General features: G+C 34.6%; 1 protein-coding gene and 1 pseudogene across 5 annotated transcripts in view; both read right to left on the bottom strand.

Moving 5' to 3' along the window:
* LOC149779968 (inositol 1,4,5-trisphosphate-gated calcium channel ITPR2-like) overlaps nucleotides 1-6,462 on the bottom strand; it is a 187,233-nt gene extending 180,771 nt beyond the window's left edge. For 2 of the 4 annotated variants that reach the window (XM_089936684.1, XM_089936686.1), the window contains exons 1-4: nucleotides 6,352-6,462; nucleotides 4,727-4,804; nucleotides 3,142-3,274; nucleotides 162-271 (exon numbers count right to left, since the gene is read on the bottom strand). In XM_089936684.1, the coding sequence (XP_089792810.1) occupies nucleotides 162-271; nucleotides 3,142-3,274; nucleotides 4,727-4,762 (279 nt within the window). In that variant the 5' untranslated portion in view covers nucleotides 4,763-4,804; nucleotides 6,352-6,462. The remainder of the gene's footprint in view (nucleotides 1-161; nucleotides 272-3,141; nucleotides 3,275-4,726; nucleotides 4,805-6,351) is intronic. The other 2 variants (XM_089936687.1, XM_089936685.1) reach the window with 1 other exon arrangement.
* Nucleotides 6,463-7,791: 1,329 nt separating this feature from the next.
* LOC149779967 (inositol 1,4,5-trisphosphate-gated calcium channel ITPR2-like) overlaps nucleotides 7,792-19,957 on the bottom strand; it is a 283,416-nt pseudogene continuing 271,250 nt past the window's right edge. Inside the window, exons 17-20 of the transcript XR_016415089.1 lie at nucleotides 14,644-14,724; nucleotides 9,822-10,007; nucleotides 9,055-9,177; nucleotides 7,792-7,926 (exon numbers count right to left, since the gene is read on the bottom strand). The product of XR_016415089.1 is annotated as an inositol 1,4,5-trisphosphate-gated calcium channel ITPR2-like (transcript). The remainder of the gene's footprint in view (nucleotides 7,927-9,054; nucleotides 9,178-9,821; nucleotides 10,008-14,643; nucleotides 14,725-19,957) is intronic.

Genomic DNA, 19,957 nt, shown 5'->3' with positions numbered 1-19,957 from the left:
ACTGTGGATGTAATCAAAAGTAATCCTTGGATTGCAAGTACTGTGGATATAATCATAAGTAATCCTCTGATTACATGCACTGTGGAATTAATGCATGAAAAATTACCAGTTTTAAAGTATTCATGTACCTAAAATGAGCAAACTTCCCTTGTGACACTTACATATTGACTTTGTTCTCTCTCCGAATCCTTGGATCCAACATATTCATAGACAAAGCAGATATTTGGGTTGTCTAGAACTGAATAGTTATTTCCAACATCAACAAAAAGTCCTGCCAAATGATTAAAAGAACACTAAAATTATGAAATCTATAAAAAAAATATTAATTCAAAAGCAAATCTTGTCTTTTTTACTTTATTTTTATATGTTCTTCGGTTCCTTCTTCTTCAACTTATCATCATCATCATCATCATCATGACTACTACTATCACAATGACTCATAAAAGATAATTATAAAGTGTCGTGTAATTTACATTAGACAAATTGACTTTTACTGATATATTAGTTAACAGAGTATCATGTTTTACAGATTAAGTGCAAAATAAATTCAAAATACTACAACATCACTATTCTAACTTTTCAAGTAGCACCAAGGTGGCATCAATGATAATAATAATTTTATCTAAAAAATTGTCACACCAGTTTACCATGGAAATCTTAAGTCATGGCCAGAAAAAAATCAGAATGTTTCCCCTCAGATGTTCAATTTCATTCATCTTTTTTTTAACTGGACAAAAATAGAAGAGTATATGCCAATATAATCATGTAGATTTAACTACTTTATTTCTATATAGAAGGGAATTATTATAAGTATAAATTGGGAATCTAAACAAAACTACAGCTCAAATGTTTTGTAACCACTTAGTCAGGCACCCAGGGACCCCTTCTTATTCATGTTTCATAACCACCAAGTCTGATAAACAGGGTAAGGACCCAACTTATTCATGTTTCATAGCCACTAAGTCAGAATCCCAGGGAAAGGAATTTCAGCTCATTCATGTTTCATAGCCACCAAGTCAGATTCCCAGGGAAAGGAATTTCAACTTATTCTTGTTTCATAGCCACCAAGTCAGATTTCCAGGGAAAGGAACTCCAACTTATTCATGTTTCACAGCCACCAAGCCAGATTCCCAGGGAAAGGAATTTCAACTTATTCTTGTTTCATAGTCACCAAGTCAGATTCCCAGGGAAAGGAATTTCAACTTATTCTTGTTTCATAGCCACCAAGTCAGATTTCCAGGGAAAGGAACTCCAACTTATTCATGTTTCATAGCCACCAAGCCAGATTCCCAGGGAAAGGAATTTCAACTTATTCTTGTTTCATAGTCACCAAGTCAGATTCCCAGCCAAAGGAATCTTAACTTATTCATATTCAATTCATAAGATCATGATGTCAATGAATCTATCCCCATACACCAGTCAAACTCAAACATTTGATGATATACATCTACTGATGACCTGTACTTTGACTGGCACAGAGGTGACTTATTACATAATTCGAGACTCACTGAGTGATTTCCATCACCCAACTGACTGTCAAACACTTACTGAGTGATGTCCATCACCCAAATGACTGTCAAACACTTACTGAGTGATGTCCATCACCCAACTGACTGTCAAACACTTACTGAGTGATGTCCATCACCCAACTGACTGTCAAACACTGTCAGAGACTTACTGAGTGATGTCCATCACCCAACTGTCAAGCACTTACTGAATACTGAATGATGCCCATCACATAACTATCAGACACATATTAAGTGATGTCCATCACCCAACCGTCAGAGATTTACTGTGTGATGTCCATCACCCAACTGACTATCATACACTTATTGAGTATATCAATCACCCAAATGTCAGAGACTTACTGAGTGATGTCCATCACCCAACAGACTATTAGATACTTACTGAGTGATTTCCATCACCCAACTGACTATCAGACACTTATTGAGTGATGTCCATCACCAAACTGTGAGAGACTTACTGAGTGATGTCCATCTAACTGACTATCAGACACTTATTGAGTGATGTCCATCACCCAACTGTGAGATACTTATTGAGTGATGTCCATCACCCAAATGACTGTCAGATATTTACTGCATGATGGCCATTACTCAAATGACCATCAAATACTTACTTGATGATGTCCATTACCCAATTCACTATTACTACATACAGCATATACAAAATCAAATTGTTATATTTTTAGCATTACTCAACCATATTTCATACAAAATTTCAGTATTTACTCCAAATGAATATTTATTCATATGGGGTAATTATCAAAAACAAACATGTTCAATTTTATCTGATGTGTTATGATAATGAACAGTGTAGTCATTTCTTGCTCTGACCAATTAAATGGTGAGTAGTGTTAAAGTCATGCGTCCAGGGCTCTGGTCAATTAAATGTTGAATAGTGTTAAAGTCATCTGTCCAGTGCTCTGGTTAATTAAATGTTGAATAGTGTTAAAGTCATCTGTCCAGTGCTCTGGTTAATTAAATGGTGAATAGTGTCAAAGTCATGTGCCCAGGGCTCTAGTCAATTAAATGGTGAATAGTGTCAAAGTCATGTGCCCAGGGCTCTAGTTAATTAAATGGTGAATAGTGTCAAAGTCATGTGCCCAGGGCTCTAGTTAATTAAATGGTGAATAGTGTCAAAGTCATGTGCCCAGGGCTCTAGTCAATTAAATGGTGAATAGTGTTAAAGTCATCTATCTAGCACTCTGATCAATTAAATGGGAGTAAAATCATGTGTCCAGTGCTCTGGTCAATTAAATGGTGAGTAGTGATAAAGTCATCTGTCGAGTGCTCTTATCAATTCAATGGTGAGTAGTGTTAAGGTCATGTGTCCACTACTCTGGTCAATTAAATGGTGAATATTGTTAAAGTCATCTGTTCAGCGATCTGGTCAATTAAATGGTGAATAGTGTTAAAGTCATATGTCCAGTGCTCTGGTCAATTAAATGGTAACTAGTGTTAAAGTCATATGTCCAGTGCTCTGGTCAATTAAATGGTGAATAGTGTTAAAGTCATCTGTCCAGTACTCTTATCAATTAAATGGTGAATACTGTTAAAGTCATCTGTCCATTTCTCTGGTCAATTAAATGGTGACAAGTTTTGAAACTCAAAAAGAAGTTACCTATAATCAGCTCACAGTACTTGGCCCTGATGGCATCGGGAAGGAGATCAGATGTGATGCAAAGGAATGAGTCTTCCCAGGTCAGATAACCATACTCCCTTGTTATGGCATGGATTGCATAATCGTTTCGACCCTGTACATTTTGGGTAAGAAATACTAAATTTTAAAAAATGAATAGCCAATATACATGCTCTAAGTCCATTTGGTAACATTGGTAATGTTGTTAACTTATATGAATTACCATGGTAATGATGGATATTCAATTACAAATCTATACACTATATTTCTTAATACATTTTTGTCATTAGTCAAGCTAGGGCAAACAGGCAATCTCTAACTCTTGTGCTCATCCATGTAATGAAATTTATCAGATAATTATAGACAAATGGTTCCCAACTTCAAGATCATGACCCAGGTCAGTCATGAGGACACTCTGAAGGTCATGTGGGTAGCCAGGACTTATTTTTAGGGTTGTGAAAATGTGGAACAAGATCATGAGGTGAAGAAAAAGTAATTTTTAGTTTTGTGGCCAAAAAAGGTTGGGAACTACTGTTATAGGCTCTGCCCTTTGCTACAGCTAAGAGAAGGTGGACAGGTCAAACATTTCTGTTAATTTAGATGATGAAATTTAATATATGTTATAGACCCTGCCCTTTACTCTAGCTATTAGAAAGTCACATGTCAAATGCTTCTTTTTATCCAGGTAATGAACTTTAACAAAGATACAGATTATACACTATTCACTTCAAATGTTACACACACAAAATGTCCTATGTATTTTGCTATAGAGTTGGCAGAAAGAGTATGTTTTGACATGGCAAAGAAGGATATCACTAAGAGATGCAGTCATAAGCTATATCAAATGAACCCTTTCCCTGACTTGGGACAAAGAACAAATGCAGTATTGAATTTGTAACACACCTGATATTTTGCACTTTGAAAATATGTTCAGCTTCTAAAGGTGAATGAAAGCAAAAACAAATTGGGATTTATACAAGTTATATATGGTACTTCTTGGAATACCAGTGCAGGGACAAAACACTGAAACAGTTCCAATCTGGGTGTGTGATAGAAATACAGACTGAACATCTGTACTTAATGCCAGGTCAAGCCTGTAAGATTAAATGGGTATGGAGTAATATTGAAGCATGGGCAACAATTGTGGTTTCTGTGCTTTGAGATTATATCTCTGGGTATTATCCTGATTTATTTCTTACAAAAGACAATCTGAGTATTTGCATCCATAAGAACTGCATGTCCTGAGTGAGCATTACATTTCTATCTATACACAGTATTGCCAGCCTTGCACCCATAAGAAGGACAAGTCCTGACCTACCAAATTATATTTTCCATCTATATCTAGTATTGTTAGCCTTGAACCCATAAAAACAAATCTAACAATTGCCTTTCTATCTATGCATAGTATTGACAGCATTGAACCCATAAGAATGACATGTCCTGACCAAACAATTACATTTCTATCTATGCCTAATAATTACATTCCTATTTAAGCAAATGCCATATTTTTTCCAATTCACAGTAGTTGAATATGCTTTTTCCTCTAGTAATGAAATTTAGAACTTACATAGCTGAGGGCTTTGAAGAGTTCTAGTTGATGCATCAGGTAGTCATACTGATCCTCATTGAAACCAATGATGTCCCGCTGTTAAAAAATGAAACTAAGAAAATAAGCATATAGTTTAAAACTGATAATTGCAAATTATTGCCATGTTGTTTATAATGAACATGGAAATATAAAAATTTATAAGAGACCCATGTGGCATAAGATCACTCACCTGGCTGACACTTGCCCAACAGCAAAATGCAAAAGCAGTTGGCCAAATAGTTGTAGGAACTTTTTCTAATTTTAGTATTTGCAGTAATATTTTTACCATGGATTGGTATTATTTGTATAATAACTTAAAGGTCCTTCAGCCATGCGCAGATGTTTGAACTACAATGGAACTCAAAAACATAAAAACTTTGTCATCTTTTCTGAATTACTCCTTCACACTGTAAGTCTTATAAAATCTTGAATTTGGGAAGCTGTTGATATTCCAAGTCTTACAGAAGCATCCTGGGCTGATATAATTGCCAAAAGTGTTCTGTTCTGTTCACTGCCTAGTAAATACCTGGTAATATGGGTGGGAAAAGAGAAGATACAGCAATTAAAGTCCTCCAGTACCCCATTTCTGAATGGAATAGTCTATATAATGACTTCAAATGTACATGTATTTAGATAATGACTTATCTAAATTAGCAAATTTTAAATTTGGATGTTTATGTCTGTCCAATCTGTGTGTATTAAATAATCCTGGAAACTGAATAAAAAAATTTTGTCTTGTCCAAATACTGAAATCATTGTCAGTGAGTCAGGAGCACATTTTGAAGGTTTGACAGAGGGAGAAGGGTTGCCTACAGCCATTTTCCCCTGTAAATATTTTCATTGAAAAAAGTAGAGTTATTTTTAAGCAAAACATCACTCTTATCAAGATCAAGCTCCCATTGAAAATGTCTGCAAATGCCACTCCAAATTAATTTACCATCCAGTCTCAAATTAGACTTCATTCAAGGCCAACTGCTTGACAAAATATGTTGAATTAAAATTCTACAAACAAGCTTCTGAACATCACATCCATCATTGCTGAGGGATTATGAGTCGGCATCTATAATATGTCATTTCATAAATTTTACCTTTTAGCAGCCGTAACCATATGGGATAATGGATCATAATTATTTGTATAAAAATGAAATACTTTCATCTAAATATAACTGACTCAGTGTTTGATGAAATTATGTCGAGTAGTTTTTAAAGAGTTGTTGTTCCATGGTTTTGCTATTCTTAGTAGAGGCAGCCATACTGGATGGTGAAAATGGCAAGTGTTGATGGATGCATGACATGTGCCACATGTTGTACAGCTATGAAGGATCATACCATAAGATCACTTGGACTTAACAGCCAATTAAAATTCTCCTGTTCTTCCATGTGGGTGAAAATCATAAGCAATAATAATTTACAATATCATATTTGCAATTGAAAACTATGTTATCTGGTTGCTGAAAACTGAACAACACTATAAACTTCTTAAACAAATTTTCTTATTTTTACCAACTTTTAAACTACTTATTGGGTATGTTTCTAAACTGGTTACATTAATGTCTGAACCAAAGACTTTGTAAATTAAAATTCTATGCTAATTAGATACCTACATTGACAAACTCATGCAGAGGGGTCCATCCATGTCCATTGTCAGTGGAGACATAAACAATATTTGGCCTTTTGTTGATATTCTGCCCCCTGTCTGTTAAATACACACTATCTTTCTGAATATATAAAAATATTATGTCAACAGAAAGGTGTAATTAAGCATGTGAGCAATTAATTTATATTTATAATCATCAAATATCTACCCAAGTACAAGAAATATCCATACTTAGAAGCAGAAATATGATATACTCTTCTGCTATAGATTTTGTTAGGTTTATCGAGCCTTGAATATTTATCCTGGACATATAATTAGCATTAAAAAATTCAGATATGTCCCATCATTCTAGGACATTTTGTTTATCAAATATTCTATGATACCCTTCCTTAAATTTGCTACAATTCACAAAATATTCTATGCTACCCTTCCTTGAATTTGTTACAATTCACAAAAGATTCTATGCTACCATTCCTTAAATTTGCTACAATTCGCAAAATATTCAATGCTAACATTCCTTAAATTTGCTACAATTCACAAAATATTCTATGCTACCACTCTCTAAATATGCTATCATTCACTAAAATATTACCTTTTTCCTTAAATGATAACTCTACATAAACAATAAAATTTGTCATTCTTAAAAAAAAGGTAGGGAATTTCAATAAATGGAAATGTAAAATAAAAGCATAATTTATTCTCAGGAAAATAAAGTGTAAATGTAGCGAAATTATTACATTTATAAATCAGGCAGCATAAAAACACTCCGAAACAAATACTGAAAGAGACTAAAATGGTATTATGAAGTAACTACATCAATAATTATCTAACAGTTTAATAAAACTGTCTTCATCATCATTTTCAAACTAAAGATGTTGGCTGTACACTAAAATTTACCATCACCATCAAAGCACTGCTATCGTGGGCTTCAGCAATCTAAAATTCTAGTTGCTATCACCTTGTTCCAGAAAATAATTTGTACTTTTTCTTTCTTTCATCACATTTGATGAGTTTAGTCTACGCAATTATTATCAGTAGTGGGAACGATTGTACATGTATTTTCATATTGAACCATGCAACATATACTCTCTCTTTTATAAAAAGTTGTCACATCAATATGCATCTGGCACAAAATAAGAAAGAAAAAGAACCGCTGATACAAACTAAATAAATGCAACCTTCAAACAACTAAATATGCTTCTTTTATTAGCTGCTTTTGTCTTAACTTCGGGTATTTCTTCTCCAAATTTGACATTCAGAAAAGGACAAATGGTTTTATACCAACAAGTAAGCACTATGTTGCCTTATTAATAATCATGGTTTTATTCCAACAAGTAAACACTATGTTGCCTTACTTAATAATCATGGTTTTATTCCAACAAGTAAACACTATGTTGCCTTATTTAATAATCATGGTTTTATTCCAATAAGTAAACACTATGTTGCCTTATTTAATAATCATTTCTGCACTTGCCTGTGTAGCTGACTTGAGCCACTTTTCAGTGATGTATGACTGATTGTTAGGAATGGACACTCCATCGCAGACACAAAGCACATTCAGCAAGTCAAGGAAACGATAATTCTAGACACAAAACAAAGAAGAAATAAAGAACATTTTCTAAGACTTAATTCATGTCAGTGTTATTAAATGATTCTATTTTCAAAAACTGAACAGATCTTAAAACTCCAAAAGAAACATATATTTCAATAAAGTGATGACATGATGCTGTTTTAGATTTTGTCTGTCTGTTGGGATATCGCATTTGTCAACATTCTTTTCAAAACAGAGGCGAGTCTTTTACTCCTATAAGTTGACATTTAAACCATACATGTCTGTAGGGTGGGTAGCTATGATGTCATAGCCTTAACAGCTCCATGAAGTAGATGTACTAATATTAGTACTGGGGGTGGATGGTTGCAGTCAATCAGTAATGAGTATACAGCATAGACCAATAAGATTCACATAAAGTGATATGTTAACATCTTGACGTATCAAAAATGCTATACTGCAAATACTGAATGAAAGGGGTACAAACTAAGTGATAAAATTAACTTACTAAAATGTTGAATCATGCATTATCATACTTTAAAACATCTTGGAAAGTCTGTAATTATACAGTATTTCCATAATATCTGCAAATCTGTGTACTGTTGAAATAAGTTGAAAATTAAAATGAATAATTTTGTCTCTAAGTTTTGTACACCCCACCCAAAAATATTTTTCTTTATAGACAATGTGACAAACAGTTACAGACAATACAGTCAAAATGAAAATAAATCTAATTAAGCCTGTTATAATTTTTTCAAATGGAATTAACTGATGTTGTCAAACATTATACAAAAAAAATTTAAGTGGTCAAATTAAATACCAAAATCTAAAAGAAAAATAAAAGATTCCATTTTTTTTTAAATGAAGATAACTGAAGCATAACATCATTTGCAAAAATGAAAAAGGAAACAGTTACAGTGCAGGAGTCATCAATATATATCTTCTGCCAGTCATTTAAATATATATGGGATATTAAAGTTTAAAGAAATATCAATTTGATATCTACACAATAAGTGACTTTTGTCCACTCTGACATAGCAGGGTGTGCTAATTGTGCCTTTTTATGAATTTTTCATTTACAAGATTACCAATATATATTAAAATGCAATTCTTTTTTTATTTCTTTTTACATTTCCCACCACCATCACCACTACCCAATACCTGGTGATGTTGCAGCAAGTCAATGTAGATGTCTATGTGGTGTTTTGTGATTCTGTCCACAATTTTCCTCTTGTCTCTGATCAGTTCAACAATCATCTGTGCCACATTCAGTCCAATGCCACCCTGAAGAAAAGGCGACCATAGCAAAATACCACTAAATGCACATTAAACTTCACAAGTTCCTTAAATTCACATAATAAAGTTACATAAAATCTGAATTTCATGACATGATCTATTTACTTGCTCTGAAGAAATCAAACTTTTGTCCAAATTTTAAGGCATGCCAATTCAGAAGATTCAAAACATTCTTTAAAAGATCAATTGTGAGTTAATACGTATAATCCTTTAATCTGTAAACATTATTGTGTAATTAGACTTTTAAGTGAATGACCATCAAAATACTCAAAAATTCAGTGACAAAATGAAAGAGAAACAAGAAAGTGGCATGTCAATAGATGTACTTAGATAAAATATATCGAAACATTAAGTAAACTTTTTGTGTTAATCAATTGCTTCTTAATTTCTTTTCAACTAAACTTTTATGTCCTGTTAACATTTTCAGCATATTTGATTCAAATAAATAGTGCTAAGGAGAAACAAATATAAAATTAATGTTTATGGAAGAGAAGAAATATAAAGTAATGAAAATTTTATTTTTCAACTCTCCATGTAAGAGTTGCATCTACTGTGCAAAACTTTTTAACTATTTTTTATAGTCATGTAGAAATCTGATGATGACAACTCTAATATAAAAGTAAAAGAGAAACCTTTTTTGTGAATTGTGTCTGGAAGAAGTCAATGTACTTGGCAAAGTAAAGAGCATTTTTCCGACTCTTGCCAATCATGTAGGCATGAAGAACATCATAAGCTTCCTTGAAGATTCTAATCATGTGGGTTTCTTCATCCCCCTCCTTCAGGGGACACTGTAACAGTTGTACCAATAGGTCTATGACCTGTAATTAGAACTGTTATTACCATCGATTCATGTTTATTTTATGGGAACCAGTATGCATAGACCCCGGTATGCCATATACATTTAATATCTATGATAGTGATGATACAAAACTGTAGCTATTGCATTGTTTAAAATTAAGGAAAACCAATATTTGGTCTCACTGGATAGTTTCGTATTTTGACACACCACCCCCAATTTTTAAGGTAGAAGGCATGAACCTAATTATCACAAGCCTAGCATTTATAAATTCACACATAAGCTAAATCTATAATGTGGTTCAGATTTACTTTGAGTTAGGCTTGGAAATAGGTTGGCTTGTTGGTGACTGCCTGTCACAGTTAGATTTGCATTGGAGATCAAATGCATAACTTGGGCTGCAAATGAGCTGTCGACTTGGCTTATGTATTTATGTGTCTGCTACAGAGGTAAATATCTAAAAATCTAGATGGTTGAGGGGTGATGAAAAGTATGCTGATATGTTATAGTACTAGTGAACTTTATTCATGCATAAGGCACATACTGATTCTTTTAGCTGCCTTGTCACAGAAAAATATTCAAAATAGCTATTTCTTGTCAAAAATGAATGTAAAATTTAGGGGTTGATGGCAGTGTTGGTTCAGTATAAAAACCACCAGTTGCATCAGGAATTAACCTGATTAATGCAGTCAAAATCTCACATGTATGCTTTCTACAAAAATCATTAGCTTGTTTGTATTTGTAAAATTATTCTCATTTTTCTGTAATTGGTCATCATTGGATGAAAATTCACCAGATAAACTGCCCAGTGAGACCTCTGGAGCAAAATAAAAGTAATGCTTATTAATCATAATATCTTAGAGTACCTATAACCACAAACTCACAAATCCAGACCACACAGGTAAAAATATTTAGCTATGAAATCTGAAAATTGTCTGCCCACATAGGTGGCAGTTAGACAGAATGATCTCCCCTTAGATTTAGTTACTGGCATCAAAATACTGTCTTTACCTCAGTTACTACTGAATCACAAGGCATGCTCTCCCAGTAGGATTTAACTGCAGGCAACTTTTCCATGTCATTCAGCAGCTTCTCATTTACTGTCTATACAACTGCAACTAGATTTGTGGGAGAAATTTTTTCCCCTCTCTCCCAAAGTTCTGTCTTGGCATATTGAGTCAATACTCCAGCCAAGCATATCCAAGATTTAAAGCTACCTCACATACCTTTGGGAACCAGAGATGGCCTCTCTCCTGGACAAGGGAATGTAACTCCCTCCATCTCTTGTGGGTGCAAGAGGAGATGGGTAGTAACAAGCGAAAGAATACTTTGATCATTTCTTGGAAAAGCAGAATTATCTCTTGCCATCATTAGCTCAAACAAGGACAAGGGTGCAAGTGAACAAAATTCATTGTCTCTAGAGGAGTATGTCCAAATCTTAGGTGGTGCTGGTGAAAATTGTTGAAAGTGATGGCTAACCAAACTAGAAGTTATCCTGATTGAGATACTGTAACTTCCCATCAGCTGCAAGTAAACTCCTCCCCATCCTTAGCAGCGTCTCAGGCCTCCATACCTGAAATATCTCCATAGTCTAAACCAAATTTTTACAGACTTCTATGACCACCGGATGCTGACCTATAGTGGCACAGGCATGAGAAAGAGCTCTAGAAATATTATCCCACCTTGGCTCCAAAAATGGCCTGATTCCTTGCTCTAAACTGATTCCATTTCAAGCAAGCCCTGTATATACTCACTTTTAAGTCGAGTCAAACTGCAAACAACAAAGATCCTGATCTGCTATAGCATAATGTGCCTGCAGATCAGGGTGTTCTACTGATTATTCCTAACAAACTGCACAGTACCAGATCTGCCAGTGCATTATGTGATGGCAGATCTGGGTGTTTGCAGTTGGGCTCATCCTATAAGTGAATATTTACAGTAATGAGGCACTAGACTGGGTCTTGAGTGAACAGGGTGCCTTCTGACACTATAATGGGTTGACTGATCCATTAAGGTACCAGTGTACTGTTGGCAGGATGGACAAAAATATCCCTCATTAGATGTTAAAGTTAAGATTAACTTTGGTGCTGACCTCATGCAATCTGATTTAGAACCTTATCACCATAAAATAGGGCCATCAAATCCTCCATAATGTTGTTAAGTTCCTTATGATCAGACAAGTTATGGGATATGTGATCTACAAAACAGGTCCCTACTTGCATTGTGCAAAACAGTATCTGAGTTGCACTGGTACGTTCTCAGTCTGGTCTATACCTGGCAGGGAGAGTGCACTGGCCATTATTTGCTTGAGGTATCAGGCCAATTGGTACTGCTGAAAACATCTTCTGAGTTGCTTTTGGCGGGTGAGCCCTCTGATCTGCCATACTTGTACCAGCAAGAATGTATTGATCAAGGCTGCATCAGCATTAATTTGATTCTAAAACACCCTCATTTCTAAAAATGTATTTATTGACCTTCCTTTTTGGTCAGATTGTCAACCCAGTAAAGCAGCCCGCTGAATTTTGGGCCATACAGTGCCTATTTTATATAAATTTTGTAAGTGGCATCCTTTGCATTCTAAACATGCATTATGGTTATCATCGATGCCCTGCAGGTGTTTACACTGCTTACATTTAGTCCTCCCCATAGACTCAATAAAAAGAAATAGAGAAAAATAATGTTTATACCATGGTGTAGCCAGACAAGTGCCATTTTAAATACCAAACAAGATTTTTCAAACAGCCTTGTCTTCTTAAGACGATCTGGTTAAAAATCCATTATTTAAGAAACATTTTCAAAAGGACTGATTTAAATTTTGACCAAAAAAACTTCAAAATTATATACTGTTGAATAAACAACTTGTCTTCTTGTAATTCATTAAACCAGTCCCCACACCTGTATTGATACAGGGGCTCGTATAATTTTTTTAAAATATATAACACAAGGGACGAATATTTCTCATTTCATCTCTGAGATTAAAAAATTTGGACTATAAATGTGGCTTAAAACGAATACCAGTCCATTTTCTAATCCAAGTTTCCTCTGAATATTCCCACCCCATTTTTTCATATTTGGACATTATGTTAGGGTGCGGGGTCATTGCAACTGCTTATCGAAAATTTGGAATTTGCTGCCACCATACGGTAGCGACATATGGTAATCACTTGCCAGCGGGCCTAAAAATGTTTAACTTATGTTATGTCAACTCATACCTGAACAAAATTTAAAGGAAATGATTTATTTTCTCAGAAATGGCAAGTATTATAATCATTATGTCATTAATCTAGTGACAGACAAGATGAAACTAAGGCATAGATGAAACCTGACCCAGTACTCGCCATTTGCATATATAGTCACATGACTTCACTAATCTCAAATTAACGACATTGGAAGTCTAATAGTCACATGATATCAACAACAAACTCCTTTATAATGTTGTTGTACAGAAATTCAATTATATTAAAATGAAAGTTAGATACTTTTTGTAAAAACCAGCAATATGGCCAGTCTGATTTATCAAGCAGAGAGCACGTCAATGTGGTAGTCAAGTGATACAACAAAACTCCCAAAGTTGTTCTCGGAATATATAAATATGGAGAATTTTGTGTTCTTTCATTTTTGTATTTTTATTACAACCAGTAAACAACTTTCATTTAATTTTTTTCTTTCTCTACAACATCTGAAAATGTGGGTTGTTAGATTTGTGTACTCATGCAACTATCAAAGCAAATCATGAGTACCAGGTCACTTTTCATCAACGACGTAGTTTTATCTTGTCTTTCAGCAGATTACAGACATAATTTTAATTCTCACAATTTCTGAGAAAATAAGCAATTTTCATATTGATTTCATGCATGTATCACTTGATCTAACAATGTTTAAAGTTTGCTAGGCCATTCGGTAAGTGACTACGCTTTGCCACCACCATGTTGGCCTCATGTTATTCTAGACTGGTTTTCATATCTTCCATGTAAGGAAAGATATGGATATCAAGCTGACTTGAAAATAAAAGGCTACTAGATGAATCTAATCCACTGGGTGTTTGGATTGATTCAGCATATATGTTTATTGCAAGCAACCAAATGATCCATACTGCAGCCTCCAAATATTCCAGTTAGAACTCGATAAATTTAACTCACGATCAGTTCAGTTACTACTCAATTTCGTGATTGTTTCGGGCATCAAGGGGTGGCAGAAAATTCCATGGTTTTTTAAGACTTTCATCAATATTTGCAAAATTCAAGGACTTTCCACGGTCGGGAAAAAATTATCATTTCTGCCAACTTTTTCCTGATTTCCCAGTAGCATGGGAACCCTGCCTGAGTACAAACTGCTGAATGCACAAACTAGAGACCCATTCAGGTAACTACAAAGTGGAAGCTAACAAGTATAAATTTTGACAAAGATGTAATTCTACAATAGATAGAAAAACTAGAAAGGAGCAAGAAATAGTTGGACATATGCATGGAATATTAGTTGTATGAGTGCATGTTGTAACTGATGTATAAATGAAATTTAGTACCAATCCCTATATCTAAAGGGAGATAACTGTCTGACTGCCACCTATTAGGTAGTGGTCATATTCCTAAGTTATTATGATTTTATAATGTATTTTTGTAAGAATAAACAGGCATGTTTGGTTTTAATTATTTACATACCCTGAGATTCCTCATCAACTTCTGGCAGTCCTTCTCTGGCTGGTCTCCAGGCAACATAAATGCCTTCAGGTCCTTCAGAGTCTGCAATGTTACCAATGGAAGTATTGGACTAACAAAAATACCACGTCAATCAATATAAATGTAACTTGGAGGAATGAAACATCACACACTGTCAATCAATATAAATGTACCTTGGAAGAATGAAACATCACACACTGTCAATCAATATAAATGTACCTTGGAAGAATGAAACATCACACGCTGTCAATCAATATAAATGTACCTTGGAAGAATGAAACATCACACACTGTCAATCAATATAAATGTAACTTGGAAGAATGAAACATCACACACTGTCAATCAATATAAATGTACCTTGGAAGAATGAAATATCACACACTTTGTTATTCTCACCCTCAACACAGACATGTCTCTTTTACTTTGTTACCAAGATGGTAGGTGAACCACAACAATTTATATAAAAAAAATGTTTAGTAACTTAAACACAGAAGCCATTTTGAGAAAATCTTTCAATTCATAAGTAATCATGGATGGTAAAATGCAATTGATATAAATACATTGTATCTATTGACTGTATACACTTATATAAACACAATGTATCTATTGACTGTATACACTAATATAAACACAATGTATCTATTAACTGTATACACATATATAAACACAATGTATCTATTGACTGTATACACTGATATTTGTAACTACTGACTGTATACACTGAGATAAACACAATGTATCTATTGACTGTATACAGTTATATAAACACAATGTATCTATTGACTGTATACACTGATATAAACATAATGTATCTACTGACTGTATACACTTATATAAACACAATGTATCTATTGACTGTATACACCGATATAAACACTGTATCTATTGACTGTATACTGTATTGACAAAGCCTTAAAACTGTTACCAGGCTACATACAAACTATCTTTACGGCTGTTACAGTAAAACATATATCCCCCCGCCGGGACAGCACTTCAAAAAAACTTCTGGTGGAGGTTGTGTTTCGAACTATTTTGATTCTGACAGTGGAAGGTTGGTTAGGAAAATCACTTCTGTTGTGGGTTGTGTTAACAATATGAGAAATCGCTGGTGGGGTTGTCAGAAAGAAAGAAAGAAAAAAACGAATATATATTTAAAATCGCATCTAACCCCCTCCTAGCGGTCTAATGTGAATAAAACATTGGATCAGAAAATGATGCCAGTACACGCAAGTGCACGTAATTTGTATGAATTTCGCGTACTTTTAAAGCAGTGATACACGTTCGGCAAATTATGTCAATGTCGCGGATATAAAAAAAACGTGCTTTGCGCAGTATGCAATGTATATTTAACTTTCAACTTTAACTTTAAAAGTGCATTTTGCGATGTAATTCACGCTGCCGCAGCTGTCTCACAGCACTTGATGCAACATCCAGATATCTGGATACTTCGGTTCGACATGAATGGCTGTTGAACTAAATTTAATTGGTTCATTGGCCCTGGAACAGGCATTTTATGGAGTTTTAACCTTATTTTCATCGTGGAAGTTTTATAAATGCGTGTTTCCAATAAGGGCCACACAGGAAACCAAAATGGTTGAATCACAACAAGGTTTGTCTTTAGACGACGTTTTCAGTCGGCAAATACTGGCTGGTGATAGATGACAACGAATTTCATGTATATCGTTCTGTCGGACATTGGGAAAATGTCACTGGAAATACCAGTGTGTGATTTTGAGCCCAAAATTGATGTTGAGTGCGAGTCCAATGTACGTGTTGGATGGACAATATGCCGGTTATATTTATTCAACATACCCATGTCTAAACAAGCAGACTATGGGAATGTTGGACTTAAAACCCTAATACAGCATTATGGAAGAGAAAAATCTGGCATAAGAGGCAGCAAAACACTGATTCAAGGAAGTTGATCTTTGGCAGAGTTCATGTTAGTGAAAACTGACAAAGGTCTCGGAAACACTTATCATCACGTGTATTTGGACGCCAAAATTCAAAGACTTGCCAGTCCTGCTTCAGTCACCTGCATAGTGGGAAAATGTGTTGATCAGTTAGCTGTGCTAATAATTACAATGACAGAATTTAGTGGTTGAAAGCCCCCCACCCCCGTCATCACCTATATAAGAGTACATCAAAAGAACATGCTGCCATGGCCAAGCGGCATGATCAAAGGCTTTGACTGGCAGCTGGGTGGGAAAATCTACTGATATTTACAGTGCTTGAATTCAGAGGCAGAAATACCCAGAGATGTACATGTGGTCATTTATAACAGTACATAAAATAAACAACTTTAGCTTTCATTATTGTGTTCATTTCCGAGTGTAACGGAATAAGCAGTGCATGTGACCTCCGAATCATGACACGTTGAGACTTAGACTTGAATCGGCAAACTGACGAAGGTTGTGAGATTCAGGAGAGTGCTAAAGTTGCTAGAACTGATAGTTTGGAAGGGACATTAGCCATGTATAAGAAAGTGTATGATGCCTAGCTTAGTGCATTGAATAAGACCTTCCTACATGGACAAGCAAGAGCTATGTCAGTGTTATAAAGAATGTAGAAATTAAACTCTATGGCAACCAATAGTTCTTATAATTTGCATAGTTTTCTGAGAGGGGACTGCAACTTTTCCTGGTGGGACTCGTATTTTTTCCAAAATGGGAGCCATGGACTCTTAGTTTTAAAATCCTAACGAGACCTCTGGTTCAAAACTTTTCTTTCTGGAACAGAGATATCCAAGAGAGAATACCCATGGGGCCATACATGTGAAATGTTGAAAATTACACAACCATAAAGAACTGTAACTTGTTCAAGCTAGTTATGCATAAGCATTTCAGACAGCAGGCAATGAAAGGAGTTCACAGCACAGAACAATATTTGTACACAGAGGAGAATCTCAAGTTGGCAGAACCACTGAGCAACAAAAGAATAAAAAGACAAACTTTTATATCATGCAGATGTATGACCAAATGATGTACATGCTCTCCATGTGCAAATATTAAATGACATTAAACATAAGAGACTAACTGATCTGTGTAAACTCAAAAGCAAGATGGAAAAAATTTGTCCTGTTTGTGTTCGGTTCTTCCTATGTATATTTTGATCATGGTGGTATTTTCTGCAGACCTTCTGGCACTTAGTTCCAAGCCATCATTTGGTATTTGTATTGCAAAACGGATAACTAAAAAAGTCTATTATCTAGTACAATACATTTTTAAGCAGTATCATTAACTGATGATGAAATTGATGAAAAAATACTTGATGTCATTCTGATATATGTATTCTTTACTACACTATTAATGTGTTCATCCTGATTCTTTTTTTTTAACCATCTCCTTTAGTCTTACTGGTACCAGTGCTTTTAATAAAACTGTAACTTCTATTTTCTTGCAATCTAAATATTTGTATTGATGTGTTATTGTCAAAAGGTTAAATGTGCTTAGTGTTGTAAAATCTAAAACTATCAATTAGCAAGGGACTAAAGTAAAAATTGGACAGAAATTACTGCCATATTACAGTGTTGTTAAAAACAACAGAATAGTTGTACAAGATGTATTTTGCACTAAGTTGTAGAACTAGCGCTTGTATTGTCACCAAATATTCTACTTAAATAATTATATCATTATTTCTGTATATTCCTATCAGTATTTTCCCAGTGGTAGTAATTTTCTGATCTGATGTTGTTCATTTCTTGCCCAAATTTTACACATTAAGAATTCTCACCGCATCATTAAAAACAATGTAATCTGCACCAAATTGAGTTGTTTGAGAAGAAATTAATTTTTTAACCCAAAAATCACTGAAGCTACAAGTTCTTGCATTAAAGTCTCACATTAAATAACATTTGAAGTAGCCACGATAGTAGTTTAGGATGCAGCTGTACCAATTTCACCTTTGGTATATCCAAATCTTGAATGTGATGGAGGAACGTAGCTCCAAAATAAACACAACAATTTTAGAACCTGTTCATTGACTATGAATCAAGTATCCGAGTCCAACTGAATTGCTAGAAATTTTGTAATTTTTGTGACAACATCATTATTAGCTGTCAAATGTGGAGTAAGCCTATGGTCTTCATGCCATCCCAACCATGACCCCACCACAACCACGTGACCATGCCCAATGACATCACAGTAATAATCGCTATACAACTAGAGATGACATCTCTTCGAGAATTTTGATTTCAGTAGAGCTGTAACAGAGTGGAACAGTAGGAAAGAGTGACAGATATTTAAGTGTTAGGAAAATATTTAACAATGTCTATTCCCACCGCCACCACTTCCTGAGTTCCTCACTGGAGATCACACACACATAAAACATAAGAGTACATCCTGAAATCCTGGCAGCATCCCTGCAGAGGAGATAACATGACTATTCGATTTTATTGGTCTCTGGTTATCCCATGGTATTTCTTTTACTTGAACATTATCTTACAGTGTCCATTCAGCATGGTCGAAAAAGGCTTACAACCATTGAGAGTTGTTAAAGGACTCACATTACTACAGATGTGAAAGAATGAGAACCATACTATAAATCAGTGAAAATAAAATAGAGTATATATGGGTTTGGCTGTCCCTGATTGGTTGATAATGAAAGTAAGATTTTAGTAAAAACAATCTTTTGAGAGCTTGTCCTACTTGTAAATGAAAAAAGTGAGGGACATTGTTTTTTTTAACATAATTTCCATCCCTTTACAGACCCGAGTTTGGATGACTCATTACTGAAATCAGCAGCTGAGTCTTTGGTGTAGTATTGAAAGCACACATTTCAAATTTGTATAGATCCAGAAAATGGTGCAGCTGTTATGGTTTTCTTTTCAAAAAAGCTGTCGTCACAGATGTGTCTATACTGATATAAATCTGATCATGAGCACTCAAAATTTTAAGTTACTGAATTTTAATATCATGGTGTTTGCACAAATTTACAGAGGAACTGAATTAGTACAGAGAGTCCTGAACTCTTGAGTTTTGTGCAGAAATATGGAATCCAAGCAGAATACATCCAGAAATGTAGAGGTTTTCAACCTGTGACAACTGGATTGAAAGTGCAGAATGTTACTGCTAGACCATCAATGATGATGATGATGCTGTTGACAATGCAGTTAACTGCAATGACATTGATTTTATGAATGCTCTGGGAAAAATGATTCCTTGACTTTCATCCATTTTTAAAAATCTAACTTATGATATAAAAAAATTTGACTTGCTATATTTTTTAAATAACTTTATATTAGTCTTGCAACAAGGCATAAATATAAGACATCAGTAACTGAAAAAGATGTTTCTGA

The sequence above is a fragment of the Sinohyriopsis cumingii genome, chromosome 16 (assembly GCF_028554795.1).
Source record: "Sinohyriopsis cumingii isolate HCF-2022 chromosome 16, ASM2855479v2, whole genome shotgun sequence".
NCBI lineage: Eukaryota > Metazoa > Mollusca > Bivalvia > Unionida > Unionidae > Sinohyriopsis > Sinohyriopsis cumingii.
This window is presented reverse-complemented; position numbering and strand designations above follow the sequence as displayed.